Source organism: Aquila chrysaetos, chromosome 20 (assembly GCF_900496995.4).
Source record: "Aquila chrysaetos chrysaetos chromosome 20, bAquChr1.4, whole genome shotgun sequence".
In the NCBI taxonomy this organism is placed as follows: Eukaryota; Metazoa; Chordata; class Aves; order Accipitriformes; family Accipitridae; genus Aquila; species Aquila chrysaetos.
This window is the reverse complement of record NC_044023.1, coordinates 4,949,895-4,967,491: the sequence shown is the minus strand read 5'-3', so window position 1 is coordinate 4,967,491 and position 17,597 is coordinate 4,949,895. Positions and strand designations below refer to the sequence as shown.

The window sequence follows — 17,597 nt, the reverse complement described above, 5'->3', positions numbered from 1 at the left end:
AACAGTTGAGCTGTAGTGAATTGTCAGGCCATTTTATGGGAGGCTTGAGTTTCTGTCAGAGGCTTCAGTGTATGGGTAAAGAAAATCCAGTTTGAGTCTGTCTCTGCTGCTGAAGGAGATGTACTTAATAATATCCATGTCTTTGCTGAAGGGACTCCTGCTTGAGGCAAAGCCTCTTCCTGGTTTTCTTTTGGTTGTTTGCCCAAGTAAACAATTTTATCATTGGAAATGGGTATTGAAGTTTTCAAATCCACCTTGTTCCCAGAAGGGGGCAGGGGAGACTTGCGAGTTCTGGAGTCTGATAAAACATACTTTTGTTTGCTTGTGTTACACTTCCGTGCTAGCTTTCAGACACAGCAGGCACTGCCGTCACTTTGGCAGTGTGAGCATGGCACAATGAGATGCCTGCTCAATGCCAGAAGCCTGCAGCAATGACCTAGGCTGCAAGCGTTTTGTGTCCTTAGGTTCTCCTTTCACTTGGGGAGCATTAGAACAGCTTTGAGTTTTCTCTTGCTGTTCCCCCTTGTCTGATACACTGAGATATTATGCGTGTAAAAACCACGAGAATATAGAGTCATCATAAAGCATCTCCCTTTCTATACCTAGAGCAGTCTGGCTAGTTGGCATCTAACTGGGTAAAAATCTTAGTTGCTTATTCCATTGACTAGATTTTTCTCTTAATTAAAGCCAAAAAGAAGCTTCTCCATGAAACTTTCTTAGGGATTTTCAGGAGGGCCTAGGCTTGCTCTTTACAGACCTGACTTCCCTTTGTTAAATTCACTCAGCCTGGCTCACAGTGAGAGGGAGGCTTTTTTGCCAAATGTTTTAGAAATGGGGTCATGCAACCCTCCAGCAAGTTGGTTTTTACATCCTGCAAAGAGACCTGTGGTTTCTTTGACAACCTGGAATACAGACAGAACAAACTCAGCTCTGGTAGTCTGCATTTCTGTCCTTGAATTGTGGAAACAGCTACTTTCTCTCAGGACAGTGCTTATTACAACATCCCTGATAATGGTGATGTAGCTTCTACCTCTACATCAGCAGTAAAAGGCTGAACAAAGAATCTGCTGAATGAGGTGGCTGAATGAGTTGGCACAGACTTGCTTGAGGTATTCAGTGCTTTTTATGCCCAAGTCTTCAGCGGTAAGGTCTTCTGGGCCCCTGTGTTTAGAGGCAGGGTTCAAAGAGGAAACAGCAATCAGAAGCAAATGAAAACAGAGTGAGGGATTACTTGAGAGAACTTGAGCCATGTGAGTCTATGGGACCTGATGGGCTGTACCCAAAGGTGGTGAGGTGGCTGTGTCATAGTGATGCCAGTCTTGGTCATCTTTGAAAAGTCACAGAGGTGCTGGGATATCTCTGATAAGTTGACAAAGGCAAATGTTGCACTTGTCTTCAGAATAGGCCCAAAGGGTAATCCAGGGATCTACAGGCTGGGCAGCCTCACTTCAGTCCTGGGGACAATTGTGGGTCAGGTCCTTTTGGTACACCTTTCTGGGCATGTGAAGCAATGTGACTGGGAACAGTCAGTATGGATTTACCAAAGGTAAGTTGTGTCTGACCCACCTCATTGTCTTCTGTGATAAAATAATTGGATTTGTGGATGAGGAAGAGCACTAGAGGCCATTTAGCTTAAGTTTACTGAGTGTTTTGATGCTGTCTCCCACAATATTCTTGCATGCAAGTTGGGACATTACAGTCTGGATGGGTAGAGCATGAATTCAAGCACATCAGGGAATTCTGAAGAGTAAATGGAATCAGAGGAGGATGAACTGGTGATTCATAGAGAGAGCTCTTTCCACAAAGCAGGATGATAGCTTCTGAAAGTAGGCTCTTAATCAGTCTTAGTTTTCCTCCTGAACGTCATTCTTTACCACAATGTGATAAGAGTGGATGGAAGACAGTATTTAAGAGGCTGTCTGGTTGAAATTCATCAGTCTTTCTTATTATCAGTGCAGAAGATTAATCTGTCTTGGGGGAAGGGTGCGGGGGTTGACATGAATGTTCTTCAAGATTACCTTGTTTTGCTTTTCCCTCAGTTGTATGTGTATATGTGATAGCCACTGAACTACAGTTAAGTACAATACGTGGCAATTTTGGAGATTTTAGTCATACCCGACTTAAACTGCCCTGGAGGATGTGTGTGGAATGGTGAGAGGTTAGTTTGTAAAGAAGAAAAACAGTCACTCAGAATGTAATTTCCTTTTCAGCAGGTTACAGCCTCTTTGGGTTTGACCCACATTCTAGTATAGAAGGTGAGCTGGAGGTTTTCCATTAGTCCAGATGTACTGTGTACTTTAATTTCTTTTAAGTGTTCCTAAAATACTAGGGAGCATCTGATAATCTTTTGGGAATATCAATCTTGAAAGCATACTGTTTCTTTTGAGCTGGGCAGGCTCAGGTATATCTACTTGTGCCCAAGGAACTGTAATTGCAAAATTCAGTATATGATGCTTGCTTTGGAATTTTTTTCCTTTCCATTATTGCACTTGCTGCCTTGCTGCAGCCAGTGGTACACTTCGGCATTAAGAATTCAGTTTAAGCTATCTAGTGTGGTAGCGTGCTAAATTAAGGTGCCAGTTTTGAGCAAAGAGGTTAATGGTCTTATGTAATGTTTGTCTTGAGGTTTTTTGTCACTGCAGAATTAAAAATAGCAGTTAGAAGTTCTGTTCTGTCCTAGTTGTGGATTTTTCTGTGGAAATCAATTATCTGCAGCAACTGACATTTTTTTAATCAAAGCTGTTTTTTTCTGTTTTTAAAAGCATCATAATTCAAAAGTTAAGAACAGATACTAAAAATCCAAGTTCACCACAAGCTGCTTATGTTTGTCTTTCAGTTAGCGGTCTCTTGGAAAGCTGTAGATCATTCTTATTTTATCAAAACTACTTAAGGAGTGTAATTTGAGCTCCTCTGCATTTACAGCTTTTGTAATAATTCTTCATGGGTTTAGCTCCTTGTGGCTTTTGTGCTTCTGTGGTTAACCCTATAGCCGCTTCTCTGTACAGTTATTGGTTAAAACTCTGAACTCTTGGCTTCACTTAGCTGTTGCACTGTGTAGTCTGAAACAGCCAAAAACATGGAGTGTTCTTACAGAGGCATCTGAGAAGATCTTCTATTGTGTTAGCCACATACTTTTTTTTCCCCTTCTTGAACATTTTACCATTTGTCCCAAATTGAAACGGACTGTATCTGTTGGGATTAGCTTGTATATGTGTCTAATCTCATCCTAAATCTCCTTCCACAGAGATTCTGCATCCTTGCTGGTGATGTGTTCCTACCTGTTAAGGTTTCTCTTTGTGTCTAGTCTTTACAGTTTTTGTAACTATGGAATTCGTAATGCATTTTAACTTTGATTTACTTTGTGAAGGAAAAACCGCATATGTTCACCTGCATGGCAGCATAGATTGCTTCACATCTGTGCGCTATGAAGTGGCAAATGAAATGATTCTTGATTACTGTTGTCTAGGGATCAATCATTCAGGACTTGCTTCATAGACTCCATTCAGAAGTGTCCAAATGGTGTCTTGTTGGAAGGTGCAAAAAACAAAAGAACGGGGGAAAAATTGTCCTCAAATTCTCAGTTCCTGGTGTCTGTGAAAAAAAGATTTATGTAACTGAATTTGCTGCAGTCTACTCCGCTTTCCATTTGAGATGCCAATGTGTACTTGCAGTGCATTGCTGCTCCTCGCTTCTTGAAAATACACCGGGGCTCAGTGCTCTCTGAGACTTTCTCTTTGGCTTGGTAGTCCATGCATGAGCTGTGGAATGTGAACTGCATTCACTAGACTTGCCCTAATTTTTTAGCATATGATGGTCTCTGGTTCTTAGTTATTCCTTGATGAAATGTCTGCTTCCAAGGGTAGTCGGTAGTATGCATGTGCAAATAAGCTGAATTGGTCTGCACTAAGCAGACCTGCAGCTGGACATATGGCAGCCACAAAGCAGAGTCCCCACCAAACACCACTGGCTGTGGCTTTCCCTGCTTGCATTAGAGGTTCCATTTAAAGTCCTGATCTTTGAGCAGTGACCTTAAATTCTTCTCATATCTCTCTGCTGATAAGAATAAAGAGACAAGACATAGTATTAATGTGTAATATCAGTGGGCCAGTAGCTGAGCAGAGGTCTCCCCAGGGTAGGATTCATAATCCTCTTAAAGGAGAGGAGAGCCAAAGAGGCTTTGGGAGGTCACCTTTTGTGGGGTGAGAAACAATCCCTGTGTGACACTCTGCCTCTGATCAATTTATTTCCCTTTTTCATATTTCACTTCACAGCAGCGGAAAATAAATCTAGATGAATCCTGCAAGAGTCTTGATCTCTGTGAAGCTCCTACTGCCTCAGGTTTGCACAAGCAGAGACTACCTGCCAGAAGACAGCTGTGTGTATATGGGTTAATAATCTTATGTGACAGTGTTATGAAGTCTTACTCTATACAGATACTAGTCTATTACTCATGAGACACTTAGAGCATTCTTTGATCTAAATGGGACCACATGCTTCTGCTTAGCACTCTGCAGCTTCACCGCAGTTTCACCTTTGCCTTATTTTGTTGCATGTATATTTTACTTGTATTGGAAAGTTGTGAGAAATTCAGGTGTCTGAATGCAGTCCTAAAAAAGTCCTGAGAAGACCCTATAATGTCACTAGCATTAAGGTATCACAGTGCACAGTGAATGGTGAAGTGTTCGGTCTCCAGCAGATGAGGGGTGCATACATGCAGCTTTCGGAGCTGTGATGGCACAAGACCCTTTTCATGGTGAGGCAGGGGACAAATTACTAGTTCCAGCTTCATGTCACCTTTAGTGTCACTGCAACACATCTGGTGAGGCTTTCACCTTTCTGACTATGACAGCACATAGGGAGCTCTGGTATGTTGATTGACAACTACTCTGGCTAGTACTTGCACTTCAGTTGCATGCATTACTGCTGAAACCTGTTTGATTATGGATCACTTCACAGTAACTGTTGCAGTGGTTTGCTACATAAAGCCCTTTAGATGGATCAGCTCTTGCTTCCAAAAAAGCTTGATTGTGCAGAAGTAGTCAGCTTTCTGAAGTGACTTTCTTAATAGTTTAACCAAGGTAAGGAGAGCCTTGGACATAACCCAGGCAGCAGTTTCTAAGAATTCTTTGTTGTTCATGAATCAATGTTGTTTGTATAATGTTGTTGTCACTGTTTCTTCTGGCTTTGCTCCCCGGTACTGCTTGCACATGCTGCTGCTGTTTGTCATGCCCTAGTTAATCACAACAGGCTGTTTCTCACTCTCCCTTATATATTTTTAGTAGCTCCTTTGCTCTGAAAATAATGCTGGTAACAAAGATTTATTTTTGAGGAAAAACGGCATTTTAAGTATTAATGGTGTGTTGTGGAAAATTAAAACATGAAGAATTAGATTGCTGACTTTTTTATGTACAATTTAAATCTTTTGTACAGAAGTGGTTTTGTTATAAATATTACATAGTCCTGTTGTTGTCTATGTTGAGTGAGAGTGCAGCTTTGCAGTTGCTTGAAGTTGAACTTTAGCCTTTTCTTTCTTTGCCTTTAGTCACAGGTTCCCACTGTCTCCCTTCTTTTGATGCTACGGGGATTGTTGAACCTCATGGTCTGATCTGTTAGGGACCAGATCCAGCTGAAAACTAAAGGCTTTTTGTTTTGTTTTTTTTTTATATTGCTGTTTTAGTTTCCTACCAGATTGGGTGCTTAATCTAGCTGTCTGCAAGAGTGCTGATGCTGCTGTAAAGAAGACATCAGGAGAGAGGAGAAAAAGTTGAATGATCTTTCTGCTGCGAGCAGCAACTCATGTCTCTTTAAAGTCAGGGTGAGACTGTTCTCTGCGTGCATGGTTGCAGGAGAGTTGAAGCTGAATGAAATTGGCCCTGCTACTTTTCTGCCTGCTCTTGCCCTGCTGGATGATTCTTCCCTTTTACTTTTGTTGGGCACTGGCACTAAACCAGTTCAGGAAGCCACATTGGCAAAAACAACTACTTTTTTTTTTTTCTGGGTTAACTTTTTTGCCAGGCTTGTTTCTAAGCAGGGTCAGGTGAGTGCCAGTGCTGACTCAGGAGAGAGGACGGGTTTGAAGAATGCTGACTTAGATTGATTTAAGCTGTCATGGAACTATACCCTGAGATGCCTGTTAAGGAAGGAAGGGTAAGATTTACCAAATACCGATTTTGTTAGTATTGTGTGTCCTCCTGGATTGATTTGACAACATCTACAAAACAAGGCTGCTGAACAGCTTAGAGACCGTGATTCTTGCCTTCTAGAGCAGACACAACAGAAACTGGAGAAATCTTTTTTACTGAAGCTGTTTCATTAACATGCCTCCTACCCTGTTCTAGAAGTTGAATCTTAATGGTTATTCAATCTTTTGTGCCTTGTTTTCAATGAGAAGGCCTTATATAATGGTGTGTGTCTGATGTGGGTACCTGTCACCAGCTGAAAGCAAAGAACTGAGAACCAAGTCCTTTCCAGTAGGTTGCCAGGCAGCCATCGAATAGGAAGTATTTTCAGTTGGTTGTGTTTTAGACAGTATTTGAGCCAGTAATTTGGGAAAAGAACCTTCAGTCTGTTTCTGTCATGGTCATTTCTAAAGCATGCTAGCATGTCATCATTGCCCAGTGCTTATTTTGATTTTCCACTTTCTTTTTGCATTTCCGTGTTAAAATTGAAATTCAGCTGCAGTTGAAGAGTTGCCAGATAGAATCCCCACTCCTTCAATGTCACAGTCTTCAAATCGGTGGGAATCTGCGCATCACATAGGCTTGAGTTTTTTGAATGGAAGATCACTAACATAGTTAATGGTTATGCAATTTCTAGGAGAGTTTTGTTTCAGAACTTGGCCCAAAGCTGTTCATTCGCATCAGTGACTTTGTTAGTCATGTTTTTATATTTATTTCAGCATGCAGACTGCAAAAATGACATATAATTTAGGACAAGCAACAGCTCAAGGGAGCTCAGTAGCCATGCCTTACTTGTAGGATACGCATCAGTGTGACCTCATTTTGTCTCATTAAAGAGACCCTCCACGTGGTTGCAAGCTGTGGCAATAAAGTACCCTATGTGTTCAGTTTAGTAAGTAATCCTGTTCTACAGCAGCCATGAAATAAGAGGTGAGCTGGGAATGCAAACGTTGGCTTTAGGCACAAGGATAACCATCAGCAATTCAGGCACCTTGTGCTGATACAACTGTTTGTACAGCTGCACAATAGATTGGGGATCTGACCTGGGTTGAAAAGTAATCCTTAGAAAAAACAAAACAAAGTGCTGGTTTATTTTTAACTGCGATCAGTTTCCTAATTTGATTCATGGTGAGACTGCAAACAGTTGTACCAGCACAGCAGAGTTGAGTGGGAGGGTGCTGCTTACGCTGGTGCAGCTATCAAAGGATTGCCTGTGTAACCATGGTCTGAAGAAATAACTGAAGAAGGAATTAGAAACTGATTTGGCTTCATCAGTGCCGAAAGAAATCTGAACATAATATTGGATTTTTTTTTTTTTTTTTTAAAGCTGGGTATTTGAATGGAGTTTGCTTCATTGTGGAGGATCACTTTAAAGAGCAACCAAGACAAGTGGTTGTCTCCACCCTAAAATCTGCCCTGTTTTACCAAACTAGAGAGAATGTGGTGGATGAATAAAGTATCAACATGCACTTTTTCCTTGTGCAGACCAAGCTTTTGATATGTGTTTTTTGACTGTCATTTCCCTATGAGAGAGCTGGAGGCCTAGCTGTTCACCTAGGTTTTCTTCCTTAATTCAATGTTTTTACAGATTCTGAAAGCAGAAAAAATTTATGAAGTGTAGGCAGATGAAACTTTTTTTGCTTGACTTTTAATTTCAAATAGATTATATATTTTTTGTTTTTCTGGTTACGTCTTGTTTTTTCTCTTTGTTTTTCCCTTATCTTCTGAAGGTTCATTATGAGATGGTGGAGGGCAAAGAGCCAGAAAACACCCCTTCTTTCTCTTCTTTGGCAACCCACATATGGTCTGAAAGTGGAGTATGTGTGTGCCCTTGTTCTTGAGTTGGGGGAGTTGACTGTTTTTCCTGTTGCAGAACCCTCCCTTTGGCCTCTCTGTGCTTTGCTTTCTGTGTGTGGCAGGTGTAAGATGCAGCACATCGACTGTTCCTTTCAGTTCCTGTCAACCACCCCCTCAAGCCTGAAAACTGATTTTATTGCTGCACAAGTACTTCCCTTTTCTAGGATTTTGGTGCTTTTGCTGGAGGTTTCCTCTTGTTCTTAACACAAGCTGGGAGGATCTTGTCCCATCTTCCCACCAGCCTTCCAGGTGTCTGTACTGGCTAGGAGCCCTGAGGGACACAAGCTTAAGGTGCACAACCATTTTTTACTTGTCGAGTCTGCGTGAAGGTGTGAGTGGGAGCTCAAGCTCCAGAAGTGCTTGCACACGTGTATGACGAAAACATCTTTCTGGCTCGGGGCCAGCAGTTACTCTGTAGGTGATTAGGCTGAACTGTCTTCCTTGGCTCCAGCCTTGACACCACCAAGGACTTCTGGGGCATTTTTAACTAGGAGAAGATGAGATAAGAACTTACTTAGGAGGTGCCAGTTGTTCTCTTTACCCTTGTTGTGGCACAAACCTGAGACTGCCACTCACCTGATTGCAGTGGATTTTCATCTGTTTGGTGGGGCTGCCCCTGGCACTGAGCAGTCTTCCCCAGTGCCATTCATCTGGCTAAGCTCTGTGCATGTTACCACAAAAATCACACCTTCCTTTTCTCTGCCAGTGGCTTGCTGTGTGGTGTGTATGTCCTCTGGTTCAGCATAAGCATCACCAGCTCTGACTCATTCTCTTAGTGTCAGCAGATTAGTGTGGTGCGTTTACCTGCTCATCTGTCCCACCTTCTGATGCTGTTGAGGTTGTAGAATTTGGTACCCACAGCTGACATGAAAGTGCAGTGTTTCTGAACGTACTGCTCATCGTGCTGAACTCAGCATAGTTATTCCATCATCTTCCTACTGGGGAGGCATTTGGGTGGAGTTACCTGGATGATTGTGCAGTTCTTCAGGACTTCCTTAGGGATGTGGCTGGCTTATTTAAGCCTCACTGTTGGCAAGAAGGGCAAGGTCTGTGACTGAAGAGCAGGTACGCTTTATTACCAGCATGAGGCAGGAGGTGAAGTTGTTCCCTCTGCTTATTCAGTCTGTTAGTTGACTTACAAATTCTTTCCAAGTTAGTTTTTGAGCCAAACCTCTTCAATGGGATTGATGTGATTTTTTTTTTTTTTTTTTTTTTTTCCTTGCCCCCCTCCCTCCTATGAATGCAAGGACTAGTTTTCTGCTGATGAGCATGTTGAGTTTTCTGAGCCCCTTCACTAGTGTGAATTCAAGAAATGTCTTGGTGGGTTAGGTTGATTCCTTATGGTTTGTGACTGTTGAAAGTAAGTTGCTTTCTAACTGTTGGATTTGAGAGCTGTGCTGAACAGCAACATTTGCATTGGAATAGTTTAAAAATAACCTGTATCCAGCAGAGACTTTTTTCCTCTTTGTAAATGAGATGAAGAGAAGCCAGAAATTAGCTCACAGAAAGCTGAGCAATGAGGCCTCACAAGCATTGATCTTCCCTAAGCTCTTCTCTAGAAAGCATGTGTCATTCTCATCTCTCCTATAAAATGCAAAGCTGATATTGGATGACCCTGCTCTCCTAGGCACAAGCTTGGAAGAAAATCTTCTGGGCTGGTACTGATAAAGCAACCTTTGTTAATGTACGTATGTATTCGATCAGGTCTTGCTGCTATGGAAACTCAGGCTTGGACTGAAGCCAGTGCTTTTGAACAGAGAAGGAAGGTGCCCTTTACTACTGAGGCAGGGTATATTTGTGGCGAGGTGCAGCAGGATTCAGCAGCTTGGCTCCCTCTCGCTCATCCTCCCTGCCTACTGGAGAGGAAATTGGTGATGACCAGACCAGGGCTGGACCTTCCTCCAGCCTCCTGTTTGCAGTGACACTGATAGCGGTGACAAGGACTGGCAGGTCCCCAGGCAGCCTGTGTCCTCCTGCCAGTGTGCTGCATTTCTCCAGTGAAGAAGGGGAAGCCTCGAGAAAAGAGCAGCAAGGGAATTAAATCAGCTTATATCATCCTTGTTATGTGCAGTTCTCTCCTGCTCCCCAGCCTGATGTTATCACAGTAGTGCCAGGTTTTGCAGCGTCAGGCCAAACAAGAATACAAGCTGGAAGAGGCCGTTTGAGCCCCGGCTTTGGTTACCCTCACTTGCAGACAGCTGCATGACAGATGTTCACAAAGCGTTGCAGAGCACCTGCTCCATATGTTGATAAACGTGGCAGACATTCCCTATGCACTGTTGTGTGCTAAGGCTTGGCTTAAAAAAAAAAAAAAGGGAAGCTACCACTGTAGCATGCCAGTGTGAGAAAACAGGTATTGTCTGTGCCCTGGGTCTAGATCCCTAGAGGGACTTCAAGTACCTTGTCCCTCCTTGAAAGCATGCCATGCTTTATGCGTAGGTGACAGCAGAAGGGCCTTTGCAATTCCTGCTAATCTGGCCTCCAAGAAAAAAGCCGCCTTTAGCCCCGGATCTAGGCAGTGGTTTTAACGAGTGGTTTAGGCATTCCAGCCATAGTTAAAAGTGCGTAGCACAGCCTCTCTCTCTTCAGAAAGAGCTAAAAAGGCTTGGCTTCCGCTCCTTTCTTAGGAAGAGAAGAGGAGAAAATTCTTGGTCTCGCAGGCTACTGGCAGAGGTGCTGAAACTTTTTGACTGCTGTGATCAAGTATGGCACAAATAGTCTTCCTCCAGATCTCTAGGAGACAGAAGCATAGGGTGTGCTGAAGGACTTTTAAGACAAGCTTGGTTTTATTTTCCATGTGGTCCTTTCTCTATGTTCAGTTAAGCTCTATCTTAAAGTAGCACTTGGCTCTTAACTTGTGCACACTTCGGCAGTTGGTGCATTTGTGCCCTGTTGTTGAGGCAGGAAAAGTATTGGCGAAGGAAGCATGCTTTTGTTCAGCTCATGGCATAGGGTGGAGCACACCTTTTTAGTGGTTATTGTCCTCTCCAGTGGCCTTGTTTACTGCAGTTCTTCCACCAGCCTCGCTGTTGGCATTCTCTTCTTCAGCTGGCATTCTTCAGCAGCTTTTCCTAAGACTTGTGTTTTGCTTTTGGTGCATGCATACGGATTGTATTCTACTATCTGGCCTCGATCTGAAGAGCTACACTTGCCTTGGTGAGGGCAGCGTGTCCAAAAAGGGCTGTATTTGGTAATAGTTCAAGCATTGGACAAGATGCAGGGGAAGGCTCAGGATTCAAAGCTATGTGCTCAAGAAGGCTAGGAGGGTCTGTAGCTTCCTGGATACGAGGCTGGCCAAATGTTTCTAGTTGTCCTAAATGTTGCCACAGGTTCTTGCAGAGTTGCGTTTTCTGCCCAGGTCCCAGGGGTCATCTCTGTTTTTTGCTGACTAGACAGACATATCTCAGGCCTCTGGTCAGCTGTTGTGCTGGGAAGCTGATCTCATAGCACAGTGGGAGACTTTTTTACTTAGACTGGATTTTCTTCTGTAGAAGTTGGGTCACCCAATCCAGCGTGACTAGAAAACACTGTGCTTTTCAGCATGGGTGCTCGCTGCTGCTTCTCTTTGCTAACAAGACTAGCTCACAAGAAGCAGTCACCAGGTACCCGTTGTCCAGATGCCTGGTGTACTGGTATTTTGTATTCCTGTGCTTTGCTCCTGACTGCTTTGGGGTTGTTAAGGGAAATTCAAACTTTTGTCAGTGTGACCTTGAAGTCAGTATTTATCCCTTGCCTGTGGCCTGGCTCCAGAATCGTCAGTGGCCATCTGCCTTAGTCTTCATCACCGCAGGTCCTGAGGGCTGGCCACGGTCCTAGGAGCCGCACCAGGGCGAAGCTGGAAAGACAGACGTGCAGGCTGCTTACGGTGAAGGCATGAGTCAACAGGGCTTAATGCAGTCAGCTTTCTCGCCATGTAATACATCACAATTTTAAATGTTTGTTCTCCTTTTTATTTTGGAAAATAGCTTTACTAGTGAGTCATGAAGCATTGCCAGTGTTCCCATACAAGACGGCTTATAAAGAGTGGGAACGTCAGCATCGTGGTGCGGTTTGCAGTAGTTCTCACACCCACTGCAGTGCAGCTCTTTGCCCCTACCTCTCAAGTGTGTGGTGACCTCTGAGGCTAGTTTCCCTGTCACCTCAAGTTACACCATCAAAGATGACATCCCTGCTCTTCCCACTCCCTTGTTCCTGTGCTGGCATCCTCAGGTGGCAGTGCTCTGGTGCTGTGAACTGGCAGGAGCAGGCATCTTGATTCTGGTGGTGGTCTGGTAAGACATTGGTAGTCTTCAGCCAGGGTTCAGTAATGTTTAGGAGTACTCTGGCTGGGTCTTCCAGAGCACAGCAGTGTTTCTGTGGAGGTGTGTATTCCCTGCTGGAGGGTAGTGCTGGTATTGAGGGCAGGGTTTACCCCACTTAAGGGTTAGGAAGAGCAGAGTTACCTTGTGTGTATTCCTGACTTTTGTTTGGAAATATTTTGTGTTACTACCAGAAAATACAGGTTATTGCTCTTCTTTATGCCCATCCTGCTAAAAAGTAAGTGTTTGAACAGTGAGGTATGCAGTACAAATTTAGAGCAGATACACTGATAGGCATCTAGACTTAAATATTATAAAGCAAATTCTCTTCCAGTACAAGAATTTTGTACTGGGGAGGATAATGGAATATAGGATGTGGTATGTCCTTCTGCAGTCACTAATAACTCTGCTCCTGAACCTCACCCCCCACTTCTCGTGCGTCTGGCTTGGTGGGTGATCTGTCTTGCTGACTATAGCCCAGTCTGGTGGAAGGGGGAATGCTAAACTAGCCTGAATGTTTTACTGCTGTTTGAGCTATAGTGGTGGTATTGGAAGATACCAAAGGATCTGCCTGGATGAACCCTCAAGCTGTTGTGTGGATTGTGCATTGCATTTTACAGTATAATTGGAAGGACTCGGAATTTTATAAGCCAGGTTAAATAGTCGAACCCGTGCCTTTGTGTAATAGAGGAAGGATAAGTAATATTTAGGCCTTCAGATAGTTTTCTGCTTTATATTTGTTTGAAACTGCTGGGATCCTTCTGTCTTTTTGTGGATAGAGTGCATGTTTAGTAATAACCATTTACTTTGATTTAGTCTGATGAAAAACACTAAGCTGTATCTAAGCTATAGAGTGTCTGTTTTTCAAGCTCTGTAGACAGCTTCATCTTTAGAAATGTTCTCTGAAATGCTAATTGCCACAAAATATTTTTTCTCACATTCACTTGTACGTGGGAAAATATTGGCTATATTGCTGTTTTCTTTAGAGCACATGGATGAATATGTGGAGCAGTTGTAACTGGGTTTGGACTCTCTCCCCAACTGGTGCCTGGCTCCTCTTCTGTCACAGCCACAGAATGTGGTGTGTGTGTTTTTTGTTTTTTTTTTTTTTTTGTGGCTGTCACTCCCTCCCAGTGTGCCTGCACATCCGAAACTTGTCATATTGGGTTTTCTTGGGGCTGGTGGGGTACTTGGCAGTGAGCCTGGGGTACTTCTTGGTGGCTGCAGCCTGTTTTTCATTGCCACTTTCCCAGGAGCCCTTGGATGACTGCAGTCATCTCATGGATACCTCTAGGCCATGCAGCGGAGAAGGCTTGAGGGACTCTGCAGAGTGGGTGGCTGCTGTCCTCAGAATAATTCAGGTGGCATAGGCTTTGTTGTTGCTCACCTTTAGGAAAGAAGGCTGCTGAAAGTAGGCAAAGGGTTCAAATCTCTTGCTCTGATGGCTGAAATCTGCCTGTAGCCCCCAGGCGAGGCACTCCTGATGGTGAGAACAGCCTGTGTGGGCCTTGCAGGGGGTGTGTCTGCCTGGGTGTTTGTGATCTCCATCTGAAGTTAGTGAAGGTGTATCAGGCTAATGAGTCAGCTTAGGTAATCCCCCTTCTCTAAAGTATGGATAATAGTACTTCCTTCTGTCGCTGTCAAAACTGAGACCCTGAGACGTTTTGTGATTGGCTTTCAGTGAAAACTGGGACTAGTACCAGACCTGAGCATCATATGCATGTCTCCTGAGTATGGCAACTACTGTTATTGCACAGATGAATCTCTTATTTCTCTTGTTCTGTGAAGTTTAAACTACAGGAAGGTGTGAAGTTAAACTTGTCCCCTATATTGTTTGGAGTAACTGAGAACTCGGCTTTAGGCATTGGCAAAACAAAAGAAACTGAATCCAAGACAAAGCTGCGTCAGTAAGGGGAGATTTAAGTCTGTAAAGCATTTGAATTCTGTGAAGTGCTGATCTGTTGCAGATGCTGGCACCTTGCTTGTTCTCAGATATTAACGATCATTAAAACAAATTAAAATATATGTGATGTAAGCAAGCCTCTGCTGCTGAAATTTCGTCTTGATGATAAAGCAAATAAGAGGGAGGAGAGAAATCCACAGCATGTTTTTGTCTTTGTGATATGACTCAGGCTCTGAGTGAGTTTAGGAGACAGAGACTTTGAAGGATACTTTGAAATGAATTGCTACAGAGAGGAACCATCTGTGTTGTTAGGCTTTTTTTTCCTTCCTATTCCCTGCCCCCCACCTTAAAAGCCAGCTAAATATTCACATTGTTCCCCTGACACTGAATGTAGTTGTGTGGTCATGTAACCACAAAAGGAAATGTTTTCCATTGGATCAGTGAGATGATTCAACTCAAATGTACGTACACTCATACTATCCCAAAATCCAGTGCGAGGGAGCGAGCAGGAACATGTGCACAGGGAGAGGAAGCGTTGCCCTGTTGCAGGGAGCTTTTGGGTTAGGTTGGGTTAAACATGTTATGAAGTATTGCCCCTCCTTTTGAATCTCTTGAGCTGCATCTCTTGCATGATTGAATTGGAGGGGAGGGAGAAGAGCCCATCTTCATCCCGAACTTCCCCCAGCCTGGCAGTGTTGTGTAGCTGTGGAGACATCCAGTGGCTAGATGAGGAACAGCCTGAACTGTGTCCCTTGTTCAGGCCTCCAAGATCCCTCAGTTCTTAAATTATTGCCCTTGGCTGTGGCAGTGCTAAGAAACTAGAAATTTGACAAATTCAGAAACTGTAGTCACCATATGGTTCTTGAACCGAAAACTTTGGATAACTCCTTGTTGTGAGGAAATCCTGTGGTGTTTTCCCCAGCAGCCTCAGGAGCAGCTATGTTCTAAGCCGGAAAGGATAAGTCATCTGGAGAGAATTTGGATGGCTTTACTTTTGCATCATCTGTGGCTGTGCCGGGCACTCTGCAAACATTGAAAGAGCATCCGTCTTCTCCAAAGCACTTCTAATCTCATTTGGATTTGGTGATCTCTCTTGCCTACCTCTAGAAATCAGGGACCTGTTATGCATGTAGGTGCTGTGAAAGTATGAGGAAATAGTTGTTGTCCTGAAGGGCTTAGAGTAATAAAGGAGAGAATCTGAGTGGAATCCATTCATTTACAGCATACGCGCAGTGACAGAATGACTGCCTTGTTTTGAGCGTCTTTCATAGCTTGAAGAGAAGCGAGTCAGTAAAGGAGGAAACAGTGTTAGAGTAGGAGGTAAGCAGGAAGTATTTAGTCGTTTAGATGTTAAAAATGCAGAGGCACAAGGTAGTGGAATTCAGATTCTTGAAATGTTTGTTCTGCCTGTGTCAGTCACCGTTACTGATAGGCTGGTGTGGGCTTGGTTTTAATTTTGCTGTAACTTGGGGTTGGTGCTCCATTATCATGTTACTTTACTGATAAAATTAACTAAAGGAAGGAAATAGTATTTTCTAAAGATGGGAGGCTCAAAATACTCATACCTCCTCCTTTCCCTGTCTCTGTCAACCCTGTTGGAGAAGCTCTAGATGAGACTGCCTCTGAATTAGTGTGTGTTTACCTGCAGGATTAAAGAGGTGGTGAGGAGCATGCTGGAACAAGTGGGATGTAAACAGAGAACAGAAGAGGAACGGTTATGGATATAAATAAATACCAAAAACTTTTCTGAACCAACAGGGAGTGAATGCAAGTGGTCCTCTGTTCACAGGAATCTCCTTTGCTTTTTCAGATCATTGTAAGGAAGCAGATTGCCAGGACTTCCCCCCCTGTGGCTGCCTGACCGCTGCTGAGCTACCCCTCCTAGCCCATGTGGCTCTCCCCATGCTCCAAGAGTGCAACTGGTGCCCAACGCAATGTGTGTTTGTCAAACCATGGAAGTGGGCAAGTATGGCAAGAATGCCACTCGATCTGGAGACCGGGGGGTCCTGCTGGAGCCTTTCATTCACCAGGTGGGCGGCCACAGCAGCATGATGCGCTACGATGACCATACTGTCTGCAAGCCCCTCATTACCAGAGAACAGCGCTTCTATGAATCTCTGCCCCCGGAAATGAAGGAATTCACACCCGAGTACAAAGGTGAGGCCTGTTGTCATTCCAGAATGCAGTTACGTGCTTCAAAAACCTGACCTCTCATGTTCCTGCAGCTATTGATGCCTTGCTGTCTTTTGGTGTCATTTCATTTGTTGTTTTCAATTCTCTTTTGCAGGCTAGCAATTTGATAGGAGCACTCGGAAAGGAGGAAGTCTTTTTTTGTAGGCATGCAGAGTTCAATGTGCTTCTCCTAGATAGAGAATATGCAGTGTGACAGTTGTAGTCTGAAGCTTAAGGTTATGGATCTGTAACTGAAGTAATTTTACTGCCACGTTATTGTCAATTACAGCCTTGACCTTGAGCAAATGAAGTTAGATTGTATACTGAGCATTTGCACATTCCAGTCCCGTAATTTATTGCTTCCTTATCCCATCTCTTTTATGGACCCGTATCAGAAAGCTGCTGAAGCAGGAAGTGTTTCTTACCCAGCATGGAGGTGAAGCCTTATCCCCAGCTGCTTTGAAGGAATGGAATTTTCCAGTGTCTGTATCGTTGTAGGAGGTTGGCAGCTCATCTGTATCTTTCAGAAGCTTGATACACTTTTTGCCCTGTGTTTGTATTCAGGTAGCCTTCTGGGGGACTCAGTGTTCCTGTTGCCTCTGCTTCTTTGTCACTGTGTGGCATTGGCAAGATGGTGCTTCACAGACAGCTGGGACCACCATCTGTTCAGGGTCTTGTCATTTGATCTGGCTGCAGCCTGAAGGTCTCAGAGCAGTGTCAGCTTACCTACCTGTGTCTGTATGCAGGTCATGAATGAAAGATACAATCTCCAACAGACAGGTCCTCTTGTACTCTTGAGCCGCTCTGGGGCCATATGGTGCTCTAGTGACCCATCAGAAATCCCAGCTAAAGCCTCTGTGGTTACTAGAATTGATATGGTGTCAGGCTTTCCTTGGGAGATGTGTTTAAAAGTGATGAAACTGATAGTCCAGATGGAGACTTGTCATCTTGAAGTCAGATACTTCCTGGTAGCCTAAAGGCATAGGGTATGCACCTCTACCCCAGTGTGGGATTTCGTCTGAGAATCCCGTGCAGTTTCCTGATAGTCCCAGAAATTGTTCCTACTGATCTGGGAGAGAGGACTATTGGGGATGATATTTTCTATATGAGCATTCAGATGTTACTGTAAGATTGGCCTTTCACAGAGATATCTTGAGGACCGTGTCCAGGCAGCCAAAGTACTTGGAG

At 43.7% G+C, this 17,597-nt stretch overlaps 1 protein-coding gene across 7 annotated transcripts in view; it reads left to right on the top strand.

The window, feature by feature from the left end:
• IP6K1 (inositol hexakisphosphate kinase 1) overlaps positions 1–17,597 on the top strand; it is a 39,010-nt gene that overhangs the window by 13,259 nt on the left and 8,154 nt on the right. For all 7 annotated transcript variants that reach the window (XM_029995932.2, XM_029995934.2, XM_029995927.2 and 4 more), the window contains one exon: positions 16,048–16,394. In XM_029995932.2, the coding sequence (XP_029851792.1) occupies positions 16,172–16,394 (223 nt within the window). In that variant the 5' untranslated portion in view covers positions 16,048–16,171. The remainder of the gene's footprint in view (positions 1–16,047; positions 16,395–17,597) is intronic.